The following is a 19,528-nucleotide window of genomic DNA, read 5'->3' as shown; positions in this document are numbered from 1 at the left end:
TTAAACCTGGATATGGAAAGGAATGTGACATCAAATTCACACTGACCTCTTCTGTTTCTGATATGGAAATAGACCAGAAGATCAGACATTTTTTTAAAAGATATTTTAGATAGAGCAAAAGCATCTCTTCTATTTTTGGTGGAATCACAAAGAGCAATTCTTCTTTTTTAATATTGCAAGGAGAGAATATTTCAGGGAAAGAAATTAAACATATTGACAGTAAGCACTGTGGGGTATATTCAGACCACAGAAACTTTGTTGTTGTCGGCTTCTGAAAGTAGTCCTGAAGCCTGCCACTGTGTACTACACATAAACTGTATTTATATTTTAACGTAAAGCATTCAAACCCAAATCAACAGATTCATTGATAAATATTACAGCCATTACAAATAAACAACCTGGGGTTAACTCATGCCATATTTTGTCAGTGGGTCTTTATTGGAGTGAGGCTAAAATAAAACTAATTCAGAATGAAATACCTTGGCTGACACCTGCATGCTGTTATCCTGCATGGTCATGATGGCCTCAGAGATCTTGATGTCTACTGGCTCTACAACTGCTTCGATGTTGAAGGGTCCCTCCAGTCTGTCTGCCACCAGTAACATAGCATCTGTCATAACACAGAAGAGATAAACCAGCTAAGAATCGGTAAACACACAGATGTCATTGCTTCTGTTGCCATGCATGCATCATTATCTGGATATAATGAGAACACTCAAGGTGAAACCCTCAGGGTAATCGTCATTATCGTGTATCCAGCTAAGAAGACACGGAACAACGCGTATAGATTTTTTACAAGACAAATGTACGCTCATCGTGTAAATCACAGAAAGGGAAGATTCTTATTTACAAGAATTTATCTTTTTTAGAAGATTTATAATTGAGAAAAAAAACATTCCATGTTTACAGGTTATTAGGGTGACCATTAAGTATTCCATGCAACAGCTACTCATCCCAAAGTCCATGTTAAGGTTATCCTGTAGACACAAACCTTCACATATCTGTACATACTTTTAAATCAATGCTTCATTAAACACCAAAAGCATCCATTTCAACATACCCAAAGAATGGGATGAAAACAGATACATATGTTTGTTGTACATGTTTGTACAACAAACATTAGTCAGTCAGTCCGTCAAAAATAAGAGCAAAGACAAACAAGATATAGTGAGACAGAAATGTGTGGGGACCGTGACCTCATTCTGGATGAACCTTGTCACGAATCAATACTTAAAAACTGATTACCCAACAACCTGTCACATTTCATTTTCATCAAAACAATGTGTTATTAATATGTATATGCAGAAAGAAGGCAGTATTGATTATTCTGGACTAAGAGTGCAATGTTTTGTGAGACTGTCTTGTCTCTCAAAAAAAAAAAATTAAAAGTCCAATTCTTTTTTTTATGAAGAGTTAACACTGGTTAAGCGGAGGGGGCAAAGAACACTGAGAAGACTTCCATCACTGTGCACTGACATTTGCAGGAGTGTGGACCAATCACGAAAAGCCAATTTACCCCTACGGGGCTGCTCACTGCAAAAGGGCAGCAGAAATGCAGTTCTTCATCCCTCAGGTCTTTAGCAGTTGTAGAATGGCGGTGCAAATCATTAAATTATGATGATCTTAGAAAGACCTTCGAGTGATCACTGTCTTCCAGAAAAACTCTATAGCCTCATGGAGCAAATACAGATAGCTAAACACCTGCCTGACAGAGTGGCTACAAGCACACACAAGCAAATATAATGAACTGGAGGTGCCGTTCTTGAGGATAATCTAACCTAATTTTATAATTGACTTTGTTTAGAAGCTGAATTTAATATTTGGCTGTAGTTAATGACATGAATAAACTAAAATAACAATGATTTTCTCATGAGGTCAGCGAGTAAGAAGAAATTCATACCTTTAAACCTCATATTCTAAAGACAGTTGTGTTCCACAGAGGACAGAAATCTTTAAAACCTAAAATTAGTCATGTGCTTTTATTTTTAAAACACATAATCTAACCGCAGCATAAATGTTAGAAACAAAGATCAAGAAGAAGTACAAACTGTAACTTTACCATTACCAAAGTACCAAACCATGACCATTGTGAACAAAGGGAGGAAAGTCAACGGCACAAAAATACGATACAGCTTGTTAATACAGTCAATTAAAGAAAATAAATGTAATAATAGCTATATGTGATCTGTTGCTGCCTTGTTACTGTGGATATTTCATACTTATTGTCTAAAATTAACATAATTGAGCAGTGAGAAAGTTTGAGACATTAAAACCATTGTGTCACGGCTACTGTAGCAGTGAACGAGCAGCCCTAATGTATTTTATAGCCCGGTGTGGAGACTTTAATTTATTCAAGAATAAAAGATTAGGAGGCTTGTAAAATTGACAAATAAGATCATTGGGGTAAGCCAGGTATAGCTCTCACAATTACAGTGTAAAAGGTCAACAATGAGGAGAGCCAATACCATTCAGGACTGTCTCTCCACCTCCCTGGCAAAATGAGTTTGAGCTCCTGCCCTCGGGCTGGCATTTCCAAGTGCCTGTCATGAGACCTAAGGAACATAAAGTCTCCCTCTCAGTGGCTATTGACAGGCCAGGATATTAAGCTCATACACTTGACTGAGAGGAGTGATTTAGAGGATGGCTAAATCTAGAGGACGGCACACTTGAAACGCTTAAGAGGGATGAATAAAAAGAACCCCAAACATTACTACTCAACTAAAATTTCCAGTTAACAGCAAATCAAACTGTAATTACCTGGTGATCAATCTCAGCCATGTAGTACTATGCAAATAAATTAATATAAATCTTCTTCTCCTTTCGGCTTTTCCCTTCAGGGGTCGCCACAGTGAATCAGTTGCCTCCATCTAGTTCAATTGTGTACAAAATAAATGCAGGTACTTTTGGCCATGCTGGTTTTTGTCTTCTCATAGGACATTGAAAGAGGTCCACCTACTGGAGTGACCCTCGGCTCGTCATCACTCGGTGAGACTCAAATTTTGTCAGTTTCACATGAAGTTGGAGTCTGAAACAACCTGATTCTGTTTTGTCCAGTGTAAAGTCTTCTAAGGTTGCCAACACCGTAACAGTTGAGTCAAAGCCCTTTTTATGGGCTGGGAAACAAACACATACTTTGTTTGCCTAATGGGTGATTGTGTGAGCTGTTAATATGATTATCATTTTCACTTCACTCCAAGTGTGAGTGTTTGTAAAACTTTCTGGTGAAAGATTCTAATTGTTCCTTGTATGGGTGAGAAGTGGCGTTGACCTTTACAATCAGATGGTAACTTACAATCTACATAGATTGCAATATATATTAATACATATATAGTATGATGTACTTGAATGTATGCTTGCTACTAATTGTGTACTTTGAAATGCATTGTCTCATGGTGCTATCCCCTCTTGTACTGTTGTGCTATAATAAATACTCTCATCTTATCTCTGTTTGAGTTTCCACCATTTAAACCACTTTACTCCTGCAATGCAAAAACATTAGATACAGTGGAGTTAATACCTTTAGCATGAACAGTTGTTCATGTTGTGTGTCGGCCCTGTGATGAACTGGCAACTCGTCCTGGATGCAACTCAGCTACCGACCAATATTAGTTCTACATGATGGATGGATCTATGGGATTTCTTACCTCTCAAAGGGCAAGACTTTTGATCAAAGATCCCCAAACTGCAACCAGCATGTCAACCTGTCGACTAACTAATCCTACTGAACTCAGCAATAAGTCCTCCCAATACCCCAACTGTAAAAAATGTGCGGCTACGGTTAGAACATAATGTACTTTGCACCTCTTGTTAAAGAGACAATTAAAAATGTTATTGTTGCCAATCTTTTGCTGTATTCTACACATACTCTGTATTTGCCTCTTCTGTCTTTACACCTGTTTATATTCTCTGAATTCTCAACTTAGGCACCATGTTAGATTTCCATTAGGAGCTGAGTGGAGGTCACCGCACATGACCAGCTTGAGTCCTGTGAAGTGTTCAGCTGCCCAGGTTTAGAGTATTGCTCTCATGCTAAAAATCCTTGGTGGCCTTCAGTGAGAGTAGACAGAAACTGGCAGCATTTCCAATATTCGTTCTTTTGTGCAGACTGTGACTTTCTGATTGGTTAGGAGAAGTTCACATTCAGATCAAAAGGGATTGGATTTCACTTTATATTTTGGGTACGTTACTTTGAGGCTTGTAGAGAATAAAAGAAAGTGCTGGTTTAAATTGCACTGGTGAATATTTACACAGCTGTGACCCAGGGGGGAAACATGTTTTTATTTGTGTGCCGGGTGCCAGATTTGGATAATCAACAAACCTTTTAAAAGATACTTAGAAATCTAGCACTTACATGAAAAGAAATACGTCATTGCTGGAAGCAGAGTGTCCCAGAAGAGATATATCACTAATATTGCAATTTTATATTTTATTCAACATAGATACGGCACACACTAATATGCAGTAGGTCATTATGATTTATTGAATGCTTCACTGCTTGCCCTTTTATCCGGCATTGATCTCAATTGACTTGCTTCATTCCATAAATGGTCATTTGACATCTCAGGAGGGAAAAGCGACCCCTTGTCCACACCATTTATGGGACAGATGGGGGCCTGCTGACCTCAAGTGCAGGAGTGGTTGGATGGTGGAAGCAATATGTTGAGTATCTACTAAATCCCACTGACATGCATTCCAGTGAAGAAACACCCGGAGGACTTGGAGGTAGTTCCACTCAAAACTGAGGCTGAAGTTGCTACGGCTGTTAAATAGTTCTGTAGTGGCATGGCCCCAGGGATGGGTGACCTTTACCCTGAGTATATCAAGGTCTGGATGTTGTATGGCTGTCACAGCTGACATGTCTCTACAACATTGCATGGACCATGGGTACAGTGCCTCTGGAGTGGCAGACGCACTGTGGTGGCCTTGTAGTGATTCCCTTTTTAAAGAAGGGAGACCAGGGTGTGTTTTTCAACTATAAGGTGATCACACATCTCAGCCTTCATGGGAAAGTGTACAGTAATCCCTCGTTACTCGCGGTGAATGCGTTCCAGGACCAATCCGCGAAAAACAGGCAATTCCTCCTCTGCTTTATGCAGATGCGGAGGTCCTACTGGCCTCATTGAATATAAAAATCCAGCTCAGACTGGAGCGGTTTGCAGCTTGAGTGTGAAGCAGCTAGGATGAGGATCAGCATCTTCAATTCTCAGACCATGATTCTCAGCCCAAGTAGGATGGAGTGCCTACTTCGTGTAGGAGGAGAGTTCCTCCCTCAAGCACAGGAGTTCAAGCATGTTGGGGTCCTTATTCAAGAGTGAGGGAAAATTGGAACAGTAAATAGAAAAGTGGATCGAATATCGCGTCCACAGTGATGTGGTTGCTCTACAGTACCGTGCTGATGAAAAGAGAAATGAGCCACAAGGCAAAGCCACCCATTTACCGTTCTGTCTCGGTTACAACTGTCACCTGTGGTCATGAGCTCTGGGCAATAACTGAAAGGATAAGATTGTGAGTAAAAACAGCTGAAATGAGGTTTCTCCACATCGTGGCTGAAAGTCAGCTTTAGAAATGGAGTGAGAAGCTTGGATATCGAGGAGAGGTTCAAGGTAGGTAGGTTTTTCGGGCACTTGGTCAGGATGCCCAATGAATGCCTTACTCTAGATATGTTCCAGACATGTCCATCTGGGAAGAGACTCAGAGGTAGGCCAAGGACTGGCTGTAAATGCTCTGTTCAAACCGCTGCCCCTGAGACACAAATCCAGATAAGCGGCTAAAAATGAATGATTTTCTTTATCTTTGTCAACAGATTCTTGCACAATTAAAGAATTCTCTTGTATTATCAAATAAAAATTTACTATTCCTCCATCTTGACATTGAAAGTTGGCTGTAAAATACAAACCTTATTTTGCTGCATGCTAACTTGTTCTTGAAACCATTGTTTTTTCACTCATACAAAGGGGTTTGGAGAAAGTCATGCATGCAGTAGACCCTGAGGAACACAGCAGTCCTTCATGTGTGAATCTGTGACAAAAGAACAACTTCTATGATAACATATTGAGAACAAAAACTTTTTTTTTTAACCCAAAAAGCCTTTACTTTGTGTCAATGCATACAGTAAATCTTTAATGCAGTGAGCGAGGCTGGAGACGGTGTACAACCACTCCACAATCAATTTCTGTCACCGACTACTAGATCCATGCTGATCAGGTAAATATAAATTCACTTACATTATATGTGCCGTCTGGTTTCCTTGCCAACTGAAGATAAATTGCGTAGTTTAAAATATTGACAAGAATAACCCTGACAAGATGAGACTGCTGTTTGCACCCTCTTTCCTGTCATTTATAATTTTCCTGACATGCATCGATACAGATGCATTGCTGATTTCCATATAACATTTTGAGAAAAACATTCTGTAGGATGGAATAACGAAAGTCTCCACAGGGGGGTTACTTCTGTCAATCTCATGTCCATTATTTATTTCTGAATGGGAGCTAATAATGGGTTCTCATCCATTTAATTTACATCTTACATCTATGGGGTCACTTATAGATTTTAGGGATGGAAACTAATAGACTATTTCACACTGCATTCAGCAAAGTGGAGCAAAGTTATTACTGCGCTCTGCATGAGTGCTCTGAAGTCAGCGAGTTAGCCACAGTGTGCAAATTCAGATTGCAGGAATGGTGCAGTCAACATTAGTTTATGTCCAAATTCATCAAATGTGACCTTGTATGTAAGATTTAAATGCCTATCACTGTCCCAGTTATATAAACTGGGAGCTCCAGTGACACACAAGATTCGTCAATCTCTTCACTGACAAACATCCTGAAGCAAAGGTGTATTAGAGATGCCAAGTAGCTTGAGAATATAGTTCTAGCTCTGTAAATGATCTTATAAAATCCCTCAAACTGAGTGTTTGCATTAATTCCTACAGGTACAAGTTGGAAATGATGTAAAGATAACTGCTAACTTGTGCCCACAACTGCAAATCTGCCCACTAATGAGTTGAAGGGATGAAAATTATTAGAATAATTTTCACCATCTATCTATGGAAATGGGAGAAAACTTCTGCATGAACATTTTGAATCCAATAATAGAACCTGATGACAACTGCAGGCATCAGAGACAGAATTACTCCCGCGGTGGTTTATCACTGTGACAGAAATTGCACTTACCTTGGCAAATGTTTAATTAAAACTGTTTATGACTTACCTAACTTTTTTCTAAACTCTTCATACAGGTTTTTACTTTAAGCTGACAAGATAAAATGTGATCGAGAAATCCTTCCCCGCTTTATGTTTAGCCTGTAATATTAATGCTACGGCAAAACTGAAGGTTTTATAGGATGAGAAAAGGTAATCAAAATATACAATTGCACATCCTTGCCTTTGTTGAAGACATTTTAACAAAGTTCATTGTGAACATATGACCGAGTTACACCTCTCAATATTTCGCTCTTACACTGTACTCCCATCTTGAACAAATTATTCAGTCAGATTCCAGGACGTTTTTCCTAGCTGTATGAGAGAACTCACTTACAATGGCCTTGCTAACTTGTCAATGTATCGTCCCATTTTTGGGGAGTCTCTGGAGTCCGTTTAATCCACTTACAGCTCGATTGTTTCTCAATATTGCCATGCGCAGATATGCCTGATTATAATCATTATTACAATTTAAATAACATGTCAATTCTTTTGTCTTTTACCATTTTCTCTTCTGCAACAAAACACATTCCTTGAAATACAGTAGAGTATTCCCCACGTTTATTCGCGCTTCAAGATGCATGGCTTCACTACATCGCAGATTTCTAGTAGGTAGTCACATGACATCGTAAGCACATGCTATTGGCTGACAGCATCCATGTGTGCACCGCTGTCCGACTCACGGTTCCTCCTGCAACTTTTCTTTAATACAGAAGTGCTTTAAACAGAGTATAACTGGGAAAAAGTATTACAGACAGAAAGTGGTTTAATATTAATATGGGGAGGGTTCATATACCTTTAAATTCTCATAAATAATAAAATAAATAGTTGTTCGCTATATCGCAGAATTTTGTTTTTTGCGGGTGGTCCTGGAAGGCATTCACTGTGAGTGACGAGGGATTACTGTACACTTTCCAATGAAGGCTGAGCAGTGTGCTCACCTTATAGTTGAAACACTTTCTGGTCTCCCTTCTTAAAAAAGGGAAGTACTACAAGGCCACCACAGTGCCTCTGCCTCTCCAGAGGCACTGTACCCATGGTCCACACAATGTTGCAGAGACACATCATCTGTGACAGCCATACAACATCCGGAGGTTTGATATACACAGGGTAAAGGTCATCCATCCATGGGGCCATGCCACTACAGAACTATTTAACAGCCGTAGCAACTTCAGCCTCAGTTTTGAGTGGACCTACCTCCAAGTTCCCCAGCTCTGTTTCTTCACTGGAATGCATGTCAGTGGGATTGAGGAGATACTCGACACTGTATAAACAATTTGATAATGTAATAAAATAATGATTAACCATATACCAGACAAAAGCAAGGACAGCAATAAGTCCCTTAGTGTACATCTGTGTGGAAGAAATCCGTTTGCTACACAAAGCACAGCTGGTCATAAACTGTTGTAACCAGTGGCGGGCCGTGCATTTCACACTTAGGCCTTGAGTGATGTTATACTGAGTTTATCGTGAATAAATACATCTAATAATACTCTAAGCATCGCCCATTGCCACCACCTATGTCGCGTTCAGGAATGAGCCGTTTATAATTTCTCTCAAATGGGACAAAAACCAGCGTCAGCTCTACTCCTTTTAATGTTACTTGCACATAAGAACCCCACGGCCACACCTTTTATAGACGTCACACAACTAAGCACAGAATAGAACCGGCTGTGCCATTTACACCTTGAAATGACCAACATTTACAACACCAAAGCTGGAGAAAAAAAATACAGAAATACACTAAAACATTAATAGATGTTTTTTCATTTTTAGTATTTTGTCATTTTATTTCGTTAAAATTGATTTGATATGAATGAAATAAAATTATGACAACATTAAATATGAAATAAATAAATAAATAAAATGCTTGGACTCAACAAAACAGCTGTTCAAACAGCTTATTTAAACACAAAATCCGCTCTCCTTTCTTTTCTCAAGAACATTTTGTCGGCTAGAAAAGGTTAATTCATGGATCGAACGACTCATCTTGCAAGAGCAGGCTTTCTGTCTAGTGCTGCCTTTACAGAGTGAGTATCCAATCACAGGACATGTACAAGTCAGGTGAACGTGAGGCCAGCTAGAAGGCCTGAGAGTCCCCAACTTGTTATCTGATTGGCTATCACATACATCTATTAACTATATCTTCCCGTTCACTCACAACAGCAGGGAGGCCTGCATTCTAGACTCTAAAGGTCCTGGCAACACAAGCTAGCTGAATTCTGATTGGATAAAACCCCTCTAACCTAAAAATATAACACTGAGCCAGTGTTGCCCTATGTCATATTATATCCCAATGTGTGTGTGTGTGTGTATATTTTATATATATATATATATATATATATATATATATATATATATATATATATATATATATATATATATATATGTATTTATACATACAGTGTGCCCTCGTTACTCACGGTTAATGCGTTCCAGGAACCACACGCGAATAACAAATTCTGTGATATGGCGACAGACTTTATCTAATTATTTATGGTGTTTAAGACGTTTATGAACCCTCCCCATGTTGTCAGTCAATAGAATGCGTGTACCTGCACGCATTAAAATATATTAAAGATTCTGCTGCAAGACTAAAACAAACATTGATCTCATAAAAAGTTAACTCCCTTTTACGGGGTTAAACTATGAGAATACATGCAGACAAAAAAAGGAAAAGAATGCGCACAGTATCACGTGACAACTTACTAAAATTCTGTGATGAGGTGAAGTTATGAGTGTTGATGCATGAATGCGCATGGGCACACAGTATATTAAAACATATTTATTAAAGGAAAATGCATTAGAATATAATAAACTTTTATGATAAACACTATCATTATTTCCAGTTATGTTAGGCCAGCAGAGAAAGCCTTGCTGTCCCCGATCGTCCACCACTGGTGGTAACACCAGTATAATAAATACGTGTTGCTTGTAGGCGATGAAGCTGCAAAATCATTCAAAAATCATTCAAGCATCATGCAGATTCTGACCACTCAGTTGCAATTACAAAGAAAAGAAACTGAATGTTGATTATGCTCAGGATGTGGAGCTCACTTCCACTACTGTAGGCTAACTGAGTCATCGAACCTTCAGCTTTTTGACAGGCAAAAACCCACAAGCTAGCTTGTTTGTTCCTGTCATGTCTACTGAGACCAGCGTGCTTGATGCTCAGTCAGCGCGACTGCCTGTGTGTGTGTGTATGTGTGTGTGTGTGTGTGTGTGTGTGTGTGTGTGTGTGTGTGTGTCTGTGTGTGTCTATTTGTGTCTGGTAAATGTCATACTTGACAAAGAGCATTATATAAATCTGCAGAGCAAGGAGGTATTTAGCATTACTGGAGATTATTGATTGAATGATACACATATTTAGTTAGTTTTATGTAAAACAAAATTTTACTGTAAAATATTTTATGTTACAATGTAGCTACAAGAGGACACAAGCCAGTGTCTTATTGTGCGTGTCATGCAGCGTAAAACTTTTGCCAAATCAAAGATGGAAATCAAACCTATGACTTCCATACCGGATCGGTCAAGGCCTGGGTTAACAACGACCGCCATCGGAGCTGTTGACCTACAAAGCGCCAGTGGAAATTGGACTACAGTTGGTTGAAGAAGGAGAGGAAGAAAATGTGTTCGCATGAAGAGAGAGAAGAGGAACGCCAAGAGTATAGGACTAAGAGTAGGGACATTGAATGTTGGAACTATGACAGGAAAAGGTAAAGAGTTGGTTGACATGATGCAGACAAGGAAAGTAGACATACTGTGTGTCCAGGAGACCAGGTGGAAAGGTAGCAAGGATAGAAGTTTAGGAGCAGGGTTCAAGTTGTTCTATCATGGTGTAGATAGGAAGAGAAATGAAGTAGGAGTTATCTTGAAAGAGGAGTTCGTTGGGAATGTCCTGGAGGTAAAAAGAGTGTCAGACAGAGTGATGAGTCTGATGCTAGAAATAGAAAGTGTAATGCTCAATATTGTTAGCGGGTATGCTCCAAAGGTAGGATGTGAGCTGGAGTAGAAGGAGAAATTCTGGCTGGACTTTGATGAAGTGATGCAGAGCATACCTAGAAGTGAGAGAGTTGTCATTGGAGCAGACTTCAATGGACATGTTGGTGCAGGAAACAGAGGTGAGGAGGAGTTGATGGGCAGGTTTGGTATCCAGGAGAGGAACGCAGAAGGACAGATGGTAGTTGACTTTGTAAAAAGGATGGAAATGGCTATAGTGAATACTTTCTTCCAGAAGAGGCAGGAACATAGGGTGACCTATAAGAGTGGTGGTAGGAGCACACAGGTAGAGTACATCTTGTGTAGACGGTGTAACCTGAAGGAGATCAGTGACTGCAAAGTAGTGGCAGGCGAGGGTGTAGCCAAACAGCATAGGATGCTGGTGTGCAGGATGACTCTGGTGGTGAGGAAGATGAAGAGGGCAAAGGCAGAGCAGAGGATGAAATGGTGGAAGCTAAAAAAGGAAGAGTGTTGCATGACTTTTAGGAAGGAGTTAAGACAGGCTCTGGGTGGTCAGGAGGTGCTTCCAGATGACTGGACAACTACAGCTAATGTGATCAGGGAGACAGGTAGGAGAGTACTTGGTGTGTCATCTGGAAGGAAAGTAGATAAGGAGACTTGGTGGTGGAATGAGGAGGTACAGGATGGTATACAGTGAAAGAGGTTAGCTAAGAAGAAGTGGGACACTTAGGGGACTTAGGACAGTAGACAGGAGTACAGGGAGATGCAGCATAAGGTGAAGGTAGAGGTAGCAAAGGCCAAACAAGAAGCTTATGATGACTTGTATACTAGGTTGAACAGTAAGGAGGGAGAGACTGATCTATACCGGTTGGCAAGACAGAGAGACAGAGATGGGAAGGACTTGCAGCAGGTTAGGGTGATTAAGGATAAGGACGGAAGTCTATTGACAGGTGCCAGTAGTGTGATGGGAAGATGGAAAGAGTAATTTGAAGAGTTGATGAACGTGGAAAATGAGAGAGAACAAAGACTAGAAGAGGTGACTGTTGTGGACCAGAATGTAGCAAAGATTAGTCAGGATAAAGAGAGGAGGGCACTTAATAGGATGAAGAATGGAAAGGCAGTCGATCCTGATGATATACTGTACCTGTAGAGGTTTGGAAGTGTCTAGGAGAGGTGGCAGTAGAGTTTCTGACTAGGTTGTTCAACAGGATCTTAGATACTGAGAAGATGCCTGAGGAATGGAGGAGAAGTGTGCTGGTGCCCATTTTTAAGAACAAGTGAGATGTGCAGAGTTGTGGCAACTACAGAAGAATAAAGCTGATGAGCCATACAATGAAGTCATGAGAAAGAGTAGTGGAAGCTAGACTAAGGGCAGAGGTGAACATTTGTGAGCAGCAGTATGGTTTCATGCCAAAAAAGAGTACTACAGATGCAGTATTTGGTTTGAGGATGTTGATAGAGAAGTACAGAGAAGGCCAAACGGAGCTGCATTGTGTTCTTGTAGATCTGGAGAAAGCTTATGACAGGGTGCCCAGAGAGGAACTGTGATATTGTATGAGGAAGTCTGGAGTGGCAGAGAAGTATGTTAGAGCGGTGCAGGACATGTATGAGGACTGTAAGACAGTGGTGAGGTGTGCTGTAGGTGTGACAAAGGAGTTCAAGGTGGAGGCGGGACTGCATCAGGGATCAGCTCTGAGCCCCTTCTTGTTCGCTATGGTGATGGACAGGCTGACAGACGAGGTTAGACAGGAGTCTCCATGGACTATGATGTTTGCAGATGACATTGTGATCTGTAGTGAGAGAAGGGAACAGGTGGAAGAGAAGCTAGAGAGGTGGAGGTTTGTCCTGGAAAGGAGAGGAATGAAGGTTAGCCACAGTAAGACAGAGTACATGTGTGTGAATGAGAGGGACCCAAGTGGATGAGTAAGGTTACAAGGAGAGGAGATCAAGACGGTGGAGGATTTTAAGTACTTAGGGTCAACAGTCCAGAGCAATGGAGAGTCTGAAAAAGAGGTGAAGAAGCGTGTACAGGCAGGATGGAACGGGTGTAAAAAAGTGTCAGGTATAATGTGTGATAGAAGAGTTTCAGCTAAAATGAAAGGAAAGGTTGTGCAAAACTGTTGTGAGACCAGCGATGTTGTTTGGTCTAGAGACAGTGTCACTGAGGAAAAGACAGGAGGCAGAGCTGGAGGTAGAAGAGATGAAGATGCTGAGGTTCTCTCTGGGAGTGACCAGGAAGGATAGGATCAGGAATGAGTACATCAGAGGGACAGCACATGTTAGAGGTTTTGGAGATAAAGTCAGAGAGGCCAGACTGAGATGGTTTGGACATGTCCAGAGGAGAGATAGTGAATATATTGGTAGAAGGATGCTGAGTTTTGAACTGCCAGACAGGAGGCCTAGAGGAAGACCAAAGAGGAGGTTTATGGATGTAATGAGGGAGGACATGAAAGTAGTTGGTGTGAGAGAAGAGGATGCAAAGGACGGGGTTAGACGGAGGCAATTGATTCGCTGTGGCGACCCCTGAAGGGAAAAGCCGAAAGGAAAAGAAGAAGAAGAAGAATCTATTTTATGTTACTCAAGCAATCTAGGTATCATTTTAAGTAAAGCACAAGTCTGATCTTCATTACATAGACATCACAGAGAGTCCTTCCTGGAGGACAGAGAAAATGTTGGCTTGAATTCAGACAAACTGGGGGTGGGGGGTGAGGTTGTGTTACACTGGGACACGATCCATGCAATTAAAAAGAAATGAGCAAATAAGATCAATGAGGATCGCTTACACTGTGGTGTCAAAGGACTCAACAGTGGAAAACACAAGATTATATCTTAATCAGGGGAAACAACGTGCATATAGGGACAGTCAGGAGCACGAGATGAGCTGTATATTGGGATTAACAAATTACTTGTCATTCAAAGTTTGAAGACGTGGATTTTTTCCCTAGTCCATCCAGGAAGTCATATAATGTTAGGTCCCTGGAAGAAGCTGGCATTTTGTTTTAGCCCAAGATTGACATTTTTGTTAGGCAGCTGTTAAAATCATGTAAAATTGTGTTTTGAAATTGTTCTCAATGACTCACTTATCGTAAAGTTACTCCTAATGTTCTGATTAACAACCAATGAGTGGATGTAATTCTGTCTTTGGTGACACATTTTTCTGTCACTGCTTTAGGCGACAGACAGTCTTGCTCCATAGAAAGGATGGCATCTCATATCAGAACAAGAATGATCTAATCTTTTAGAAGCACCAGATGTCAGATGATGTACACCGCATAAACATCAACAGGCCTCACCCTCCTAGTAGTGTTGTGTTTGGGCAGTTACTGTTAGTAGAATGGGTTTAACAAAGATGTAATTAAAATCTCCCATGAATCTGCCACTGATCATGGACAACCTGTGGACCTACAGTACTGTGAAGAACAGACTCACTTCTTTGGGCTATTTTAACAGGGTACTGACAAGAAAAATGATAATGATGTGTCTGTCGTGATGCAGAGCTCAGTAAATTTGTCATGATGGCAGGTGACTGATGGTCTGGTCAGGTGCTGCATTGGGCTACACACACACACACACGCACGCACGCACGCACGCACGCACACACACACACACACACACACACACACACACTTAAAAGTTAGGATGCCTATAATCACTCAGTGCAGCTACAAGCAGGTAAATCACACCTTTCCTCAGGATGATGTTCATTCTTCACCGACACCTGTCCTTTGTGGTGCTGCTGCCACTGTTGTTATGGTAACCTTAACAAACTATCAGCTGCTGCACTGTGAATTTAACTTTGAAATGGATGACATAGATGCAGCAGTCATTACTCTTAACTCTGCAAAGTGATACGTACGTCAAAGTATCCTACAAGGTCACCATTTGTTTAGGCTGCATGAATGAACACCTCTTTATCCACAAAGTCATACAGAACCAGCAGTGAGATGATTAGAACTGATCCAACCTGTTTGTTTTTATGCATTTAAATGTTCATTGATATTCTCTTATTGAGAATACTAGAGTTATACAAGTAAGGTTGAAAATATTACACATTTTATTACATACATATTCTATTATTAAATTAGTTATATTTTATTTTAGAATCAATCAACTGTTGCAGCCAAAGTTTAATTTTTCAAATTCCCTGAAAAAGCAAGGATGGGATTTTTATTCACGAAAAGAAATAGAGAATCAGTTATGTGATGGAGACATTAATGTGTGTCTGTAAATCTGAACAAGATGTGCTCCATATATTTTCTGCATTTGCTAAAAAAATATTGCTTGAAGACATGTCAGCAGTGGCAGTTGATGTCACTATGTGTTCGGTGTTATGAGGGAACATGAAAACTATGTAAACCAAAAATGTTTGAAGGTATAAGGAAAACAAGTTAATTTAAGTGTATAGGTATGCTGTCAGGTGCTTTGAAAATTGTGTGTTTACTTATATTTAAATAAACATCTAAGAATAGATAATTAAAAAAAGCACTGTTTAGTTTAAACTTAGTTTAAAATGGTTGGCATAATTTTCCATCTTTGATGAAAAGCAAAGTTGTTTATTTCATAAATGTCTCTGATCCATGTACATTCAGTGAGCTTGTAAAACTGAACACTTCTCCCTTGCCGATGATACTTAAGCTAAATAAAAGGCCTTGAGTCTCTTTTCTTCTTTGGTCTTACCAATCAATACTATCAATCATGACATTTAAGCATGGACAAAAGTCCACAGGTAAATGTCACTGAGGTTTCTTAGAAATTGAAGGCTATGTATCTGTTCTAACCTTCTCAAACAAGTGACGATTTGAGGGGATGACAGGATGTGTACAGGCTTAATCCATAAATTTCTATCATGCAAAGATGTGCTCCAGTGGTGAGAAGTGACCTGTGATACATTTAGAAGTTGTCTCTGAAAGACAAATCAATATTTCTTCCAAAGCTGCATAGCACGCAAATCGAAGTTCTTTAGCAACAAATAATGAATACAAAATGTCAGCAGACATAAAAAAAATTCATGTCAAAAATAAACATCTCTCGTGTTATACGTCTCTTATTATAGTGCCCTCAGCCATGCTGTCTTTCCCCACCAAAAAAAGTCTCCACAAAAACTGGTTCACAATTAAAAATCCACTTTTCAACATCTCAAGGGTGTTTTTTCCAACTATATCATCATTCTGTTACTACAACAGCTTTCCCCATTACTGTCAAGCCTGGCATCCCTTTGTGACAATAGATTTGCTTCTTCGCAACTGAAAAAGACACTAACTTTTTAACACATGTCATAAAGCTGCAAGACATCTCATTCAGTGCGCGGCGGCCTGTGTTCATCTGAGACTTCAGACATGGCATCGCAGAAAAGAAGCTGTGCATCATCTGAAGGCTTCTTGAACAACGGTCCTGTCACAAAAGGGACGAGAGCTTTGAAGTGCAGTTTGCTTGACACACTAGTCTTCAGGGATGTTTCTTAATGTAAAAAAAAAAAAAAAAGTTGCCCCGATTGAAAAAGATGTAAATGGAGGAAGGAAGAAATTGAAGTACGTAACACAAAAAGCACCAGCCTACAAAAGAACCACAGAGGACTGCATATGTTTCCTTGGTATCCGTTTAACTTGGGGGGCTTACTTCAGCCAGCTACTTACCGCCTAACTGCAGTGCTATATTACTTACCAAGCTCAGCTGGAAACACTATAGAAAATGTGTTTACCTAGGATCTGCTCTCCTTTATCAATCCCAAACAGCAGGGACCGGTGCATTAAGCACTATGCCAGATTCCAGCAACAGCAAACAGCATTTCATACAGAATAAAAAAAAGAGAGAAAGAAAGGAATGGTTGCACAAACAAGATTTCAGTTTTGTCTCTCTAAATCCTTTAAAGCTGAATCTAACACAGCACATCCTACTGAATTCCCACAGAGACTATTCAGAGACACTGTCTTGGAAAAGTAATGTGCAGACTTAGAAGCACAAGTATGTGAGTGTGCACACAGACAACCAGACAGTCGCACAAACACACCTGCAAATCTCCCCATAGAGAACATGAGAACCAGACCAAGGGCACAGGATCATAGGATTTTTTTTTCTTACCAATGAAGAGATTCCATTCAGCATCTAGGTCAGCCTGGTTGGCTAGACAGCCCCTCATAACATTGTGGCAGTAGTTGTGACAAGGTTTCAGTCCAGGCATGCCACGACAGTAGGAACAGTAAAGCATCTTGGTCAAGGCTCTGACACATGCTGGAACTACATTCACCTATGAAGAAAAGAGATGTTCTTCAGTTGAATCAAGACTTTTCAAGCTCAATGAATTCAGTCATTTCTTTATGACATGATTTATGACTCCCACAATAGACGACACTTTCATATTTCTACAAAACATCATGAAGTTTCCATAGTAACCATTGCATATTTGTGGTGAAAAAAAGCATTGACAGTAAGGAATGCAATTCCCAGCTGAAATGTCAGGGGAGGAGAAAAGTCAGACGCAGTTCAGCTTTTTGACAAACGTCTTTGCTCTACATCTGATCTCCTGAAGCTTGAATTGGGATGAAATTGTCTGACATGACAAGGTTTACAACTGCGCACATCTACATTCCATGTGAAGGCTTTGCCTTTTGTTGTCGAGCCATGTAATTGTTCTGGCTTGAGTAAAAGCGACAGGATTCTCACATCTGCCTCCCTTCAGAGGTGGAGTTGCAGAATGAAGAGCACATCAGATAATTGGCCTGTCAGCCTCTGTATTCACGCTTGACTTTAGTTTTCGTCCAGCATCACACTCTGGAGATTGCTGTGTGTCTGTGTAGAGGGGAGATTTGAAGATCAGTCAGTCACAGGTGCATCAAACGCGAGTCATCAACTACACTTCAAGGATGATTTTGATGAGATATAAGACTAAATCTATCCATCAGAGAAAAAAAACCCACTTGGAATGTAAATCCACAGACGCCTTTAGTGTCTTATCACCTTTAAACAGATTAGTCTGCTGATTTTAAAAGTCAAAGTCATGTCCAAGTCAAGCCAACTAGGGTTTCTTGCGCATATAGATCAATAAAATGTGTACAGCCACAGATTTTCTATCCGACTGGGATAAATACTAATTTAACCCGAGACAAGGAACAATAAAAACAATAAAGCGCAGGACTGAAAAGGCGTTCAATGAAGTTTTTCATTTTCATGTTTACCATTCAGGGTTTTGCTTTACTTTAATTGTCGAGTATGTCATTTTGTTAATAATTCAGTGGAAAGGAAGAAAAAAAGCCACATTGAAATCGCAGTCCTGTGATATGAATTAGATAAAAGTCCTTGACCTGAAAAAGAAAGACTAAAAGAAAATCAGTGCACTATTTAAGCTTGATGTGTTTTTTTGAAGCTAATGTTGTGACATGATGCTCAGCTCTTCTTTTATATAGCTGGTTCCGAACACCATGGTGTGTCTTTGATTGCACTGGTACAATGACCAGACCACCTGTGTGTAGCTGTGTGTGCGTATGTGTGTGTGTGCGTGTGCATGTGTGTGTGTGATGAAAGACAAGAAAGGGGAAAGAGAGAATACGCTGTTAGTGTACTGGCTCCCTTCTGCTTGGCAGCTGGCTACAAGGATCAAATGAACCATCTTTGACATTTGCAATCTGCCGCTTGCATTATGATATGTCTAGGCAGAAGGACGTTCAACAAGATTTCTAGTTGTCATTTTCACTGCTTCAAGTCATCAGCTGGTGTGTGTCTTCCTGTACAACGTGTGAATCATTTGGGGACTGTGTTTAATTTATGGATACTTATTTAAAAACAAGTTCATTTTGGCAGCTGACACACATGGAAACCTATTATTTTTGGTTTAAAAAATATTAAATTAGGATTTTAATAAAACCACATTAACTGTATAGGTGACATTGTTTGTGAATTTGTGTGGACATGTGTGTATGCGTGTATGTACTCAGTTTTTCTGTCCCGTTGCAAATGAGGAACTAAAATGTTAAATCAATTTGAACAATTAGTGGGGAAAATTTAAATCTTTTGAAGATAAATACATTATTTATCAGTTACATATGGTTACATCATTAAAACATATAATTTATAGAAGTTATATAGCATCTACTGTATTAGATGTATAGAAATACAAAGTGGTTTAAACTATGTTGCTAATTCAGACTTATTATTTTCCATACACTCATTGATCTCATCGCGCAACGTCAATTGCAAATTTGCAGAAAGTACTGCATTTTTAAAAATAACATAAAAATCAAAAGCAGAAAACGAAGCTGAAAGGGAGACTCTGAAGGCGCACGGACAAACTTGGAGATGGAGGGAGAGAAAGATACAGATGAAACAGATGGAGAGAAACCCGAACACAAGACTCTAGCAGACAAACGGGGCAG

At 39.9% G+C, this 19,528-nt stretch overlaps 1 protein-coding gene across 2 annotated transcripts in view; it reads right to left on the bottom strand.

Annotated features, from left to right (window-relative positions):
- The window catches only part of gpc6a (glypican 6a), a 149,682-nt gene that overhangs the window by 41,082 nt on the left and 89,072 nt on the right, over positions 1–19,528 (bottom strand). For both annotated transcript variants that reach the window (XM_068322231.1, XM_068322239.1), the window contains exons 4-5: positions 17,241–17,406; positions 480–610 (exon numbers count right to left, since the gene is read on the bottom strand). In XM_068322231.1, the coding sequence (XP_068178332.1) occupies positions 480–610; positions 17,241–17,406 (297 nt within the window). The remainder of the gene's footprint in view (positions 1–479; positions 611–17,240; positions 17,407–19,528) is intronic.

Source organism: Antennarius striatus, chromosome 1 (assembly GCF_040054535.1).
Source record: "Antennarius striatus isolate MH-2024 chromosome 1, ASM4005453v1, whole genome shotgun sequence".
NCBI lineage: Eukaryota > Metazoa > Chordata > Actinopteri > Lophiiformes > Antennariidae > Antennarius > Antennarius striatus.
The sequence above is the reverse complement of the archived record's forward strand: the minus strand, read 5'-3'. Positions and strand labels throughout refer to the sequence as shown.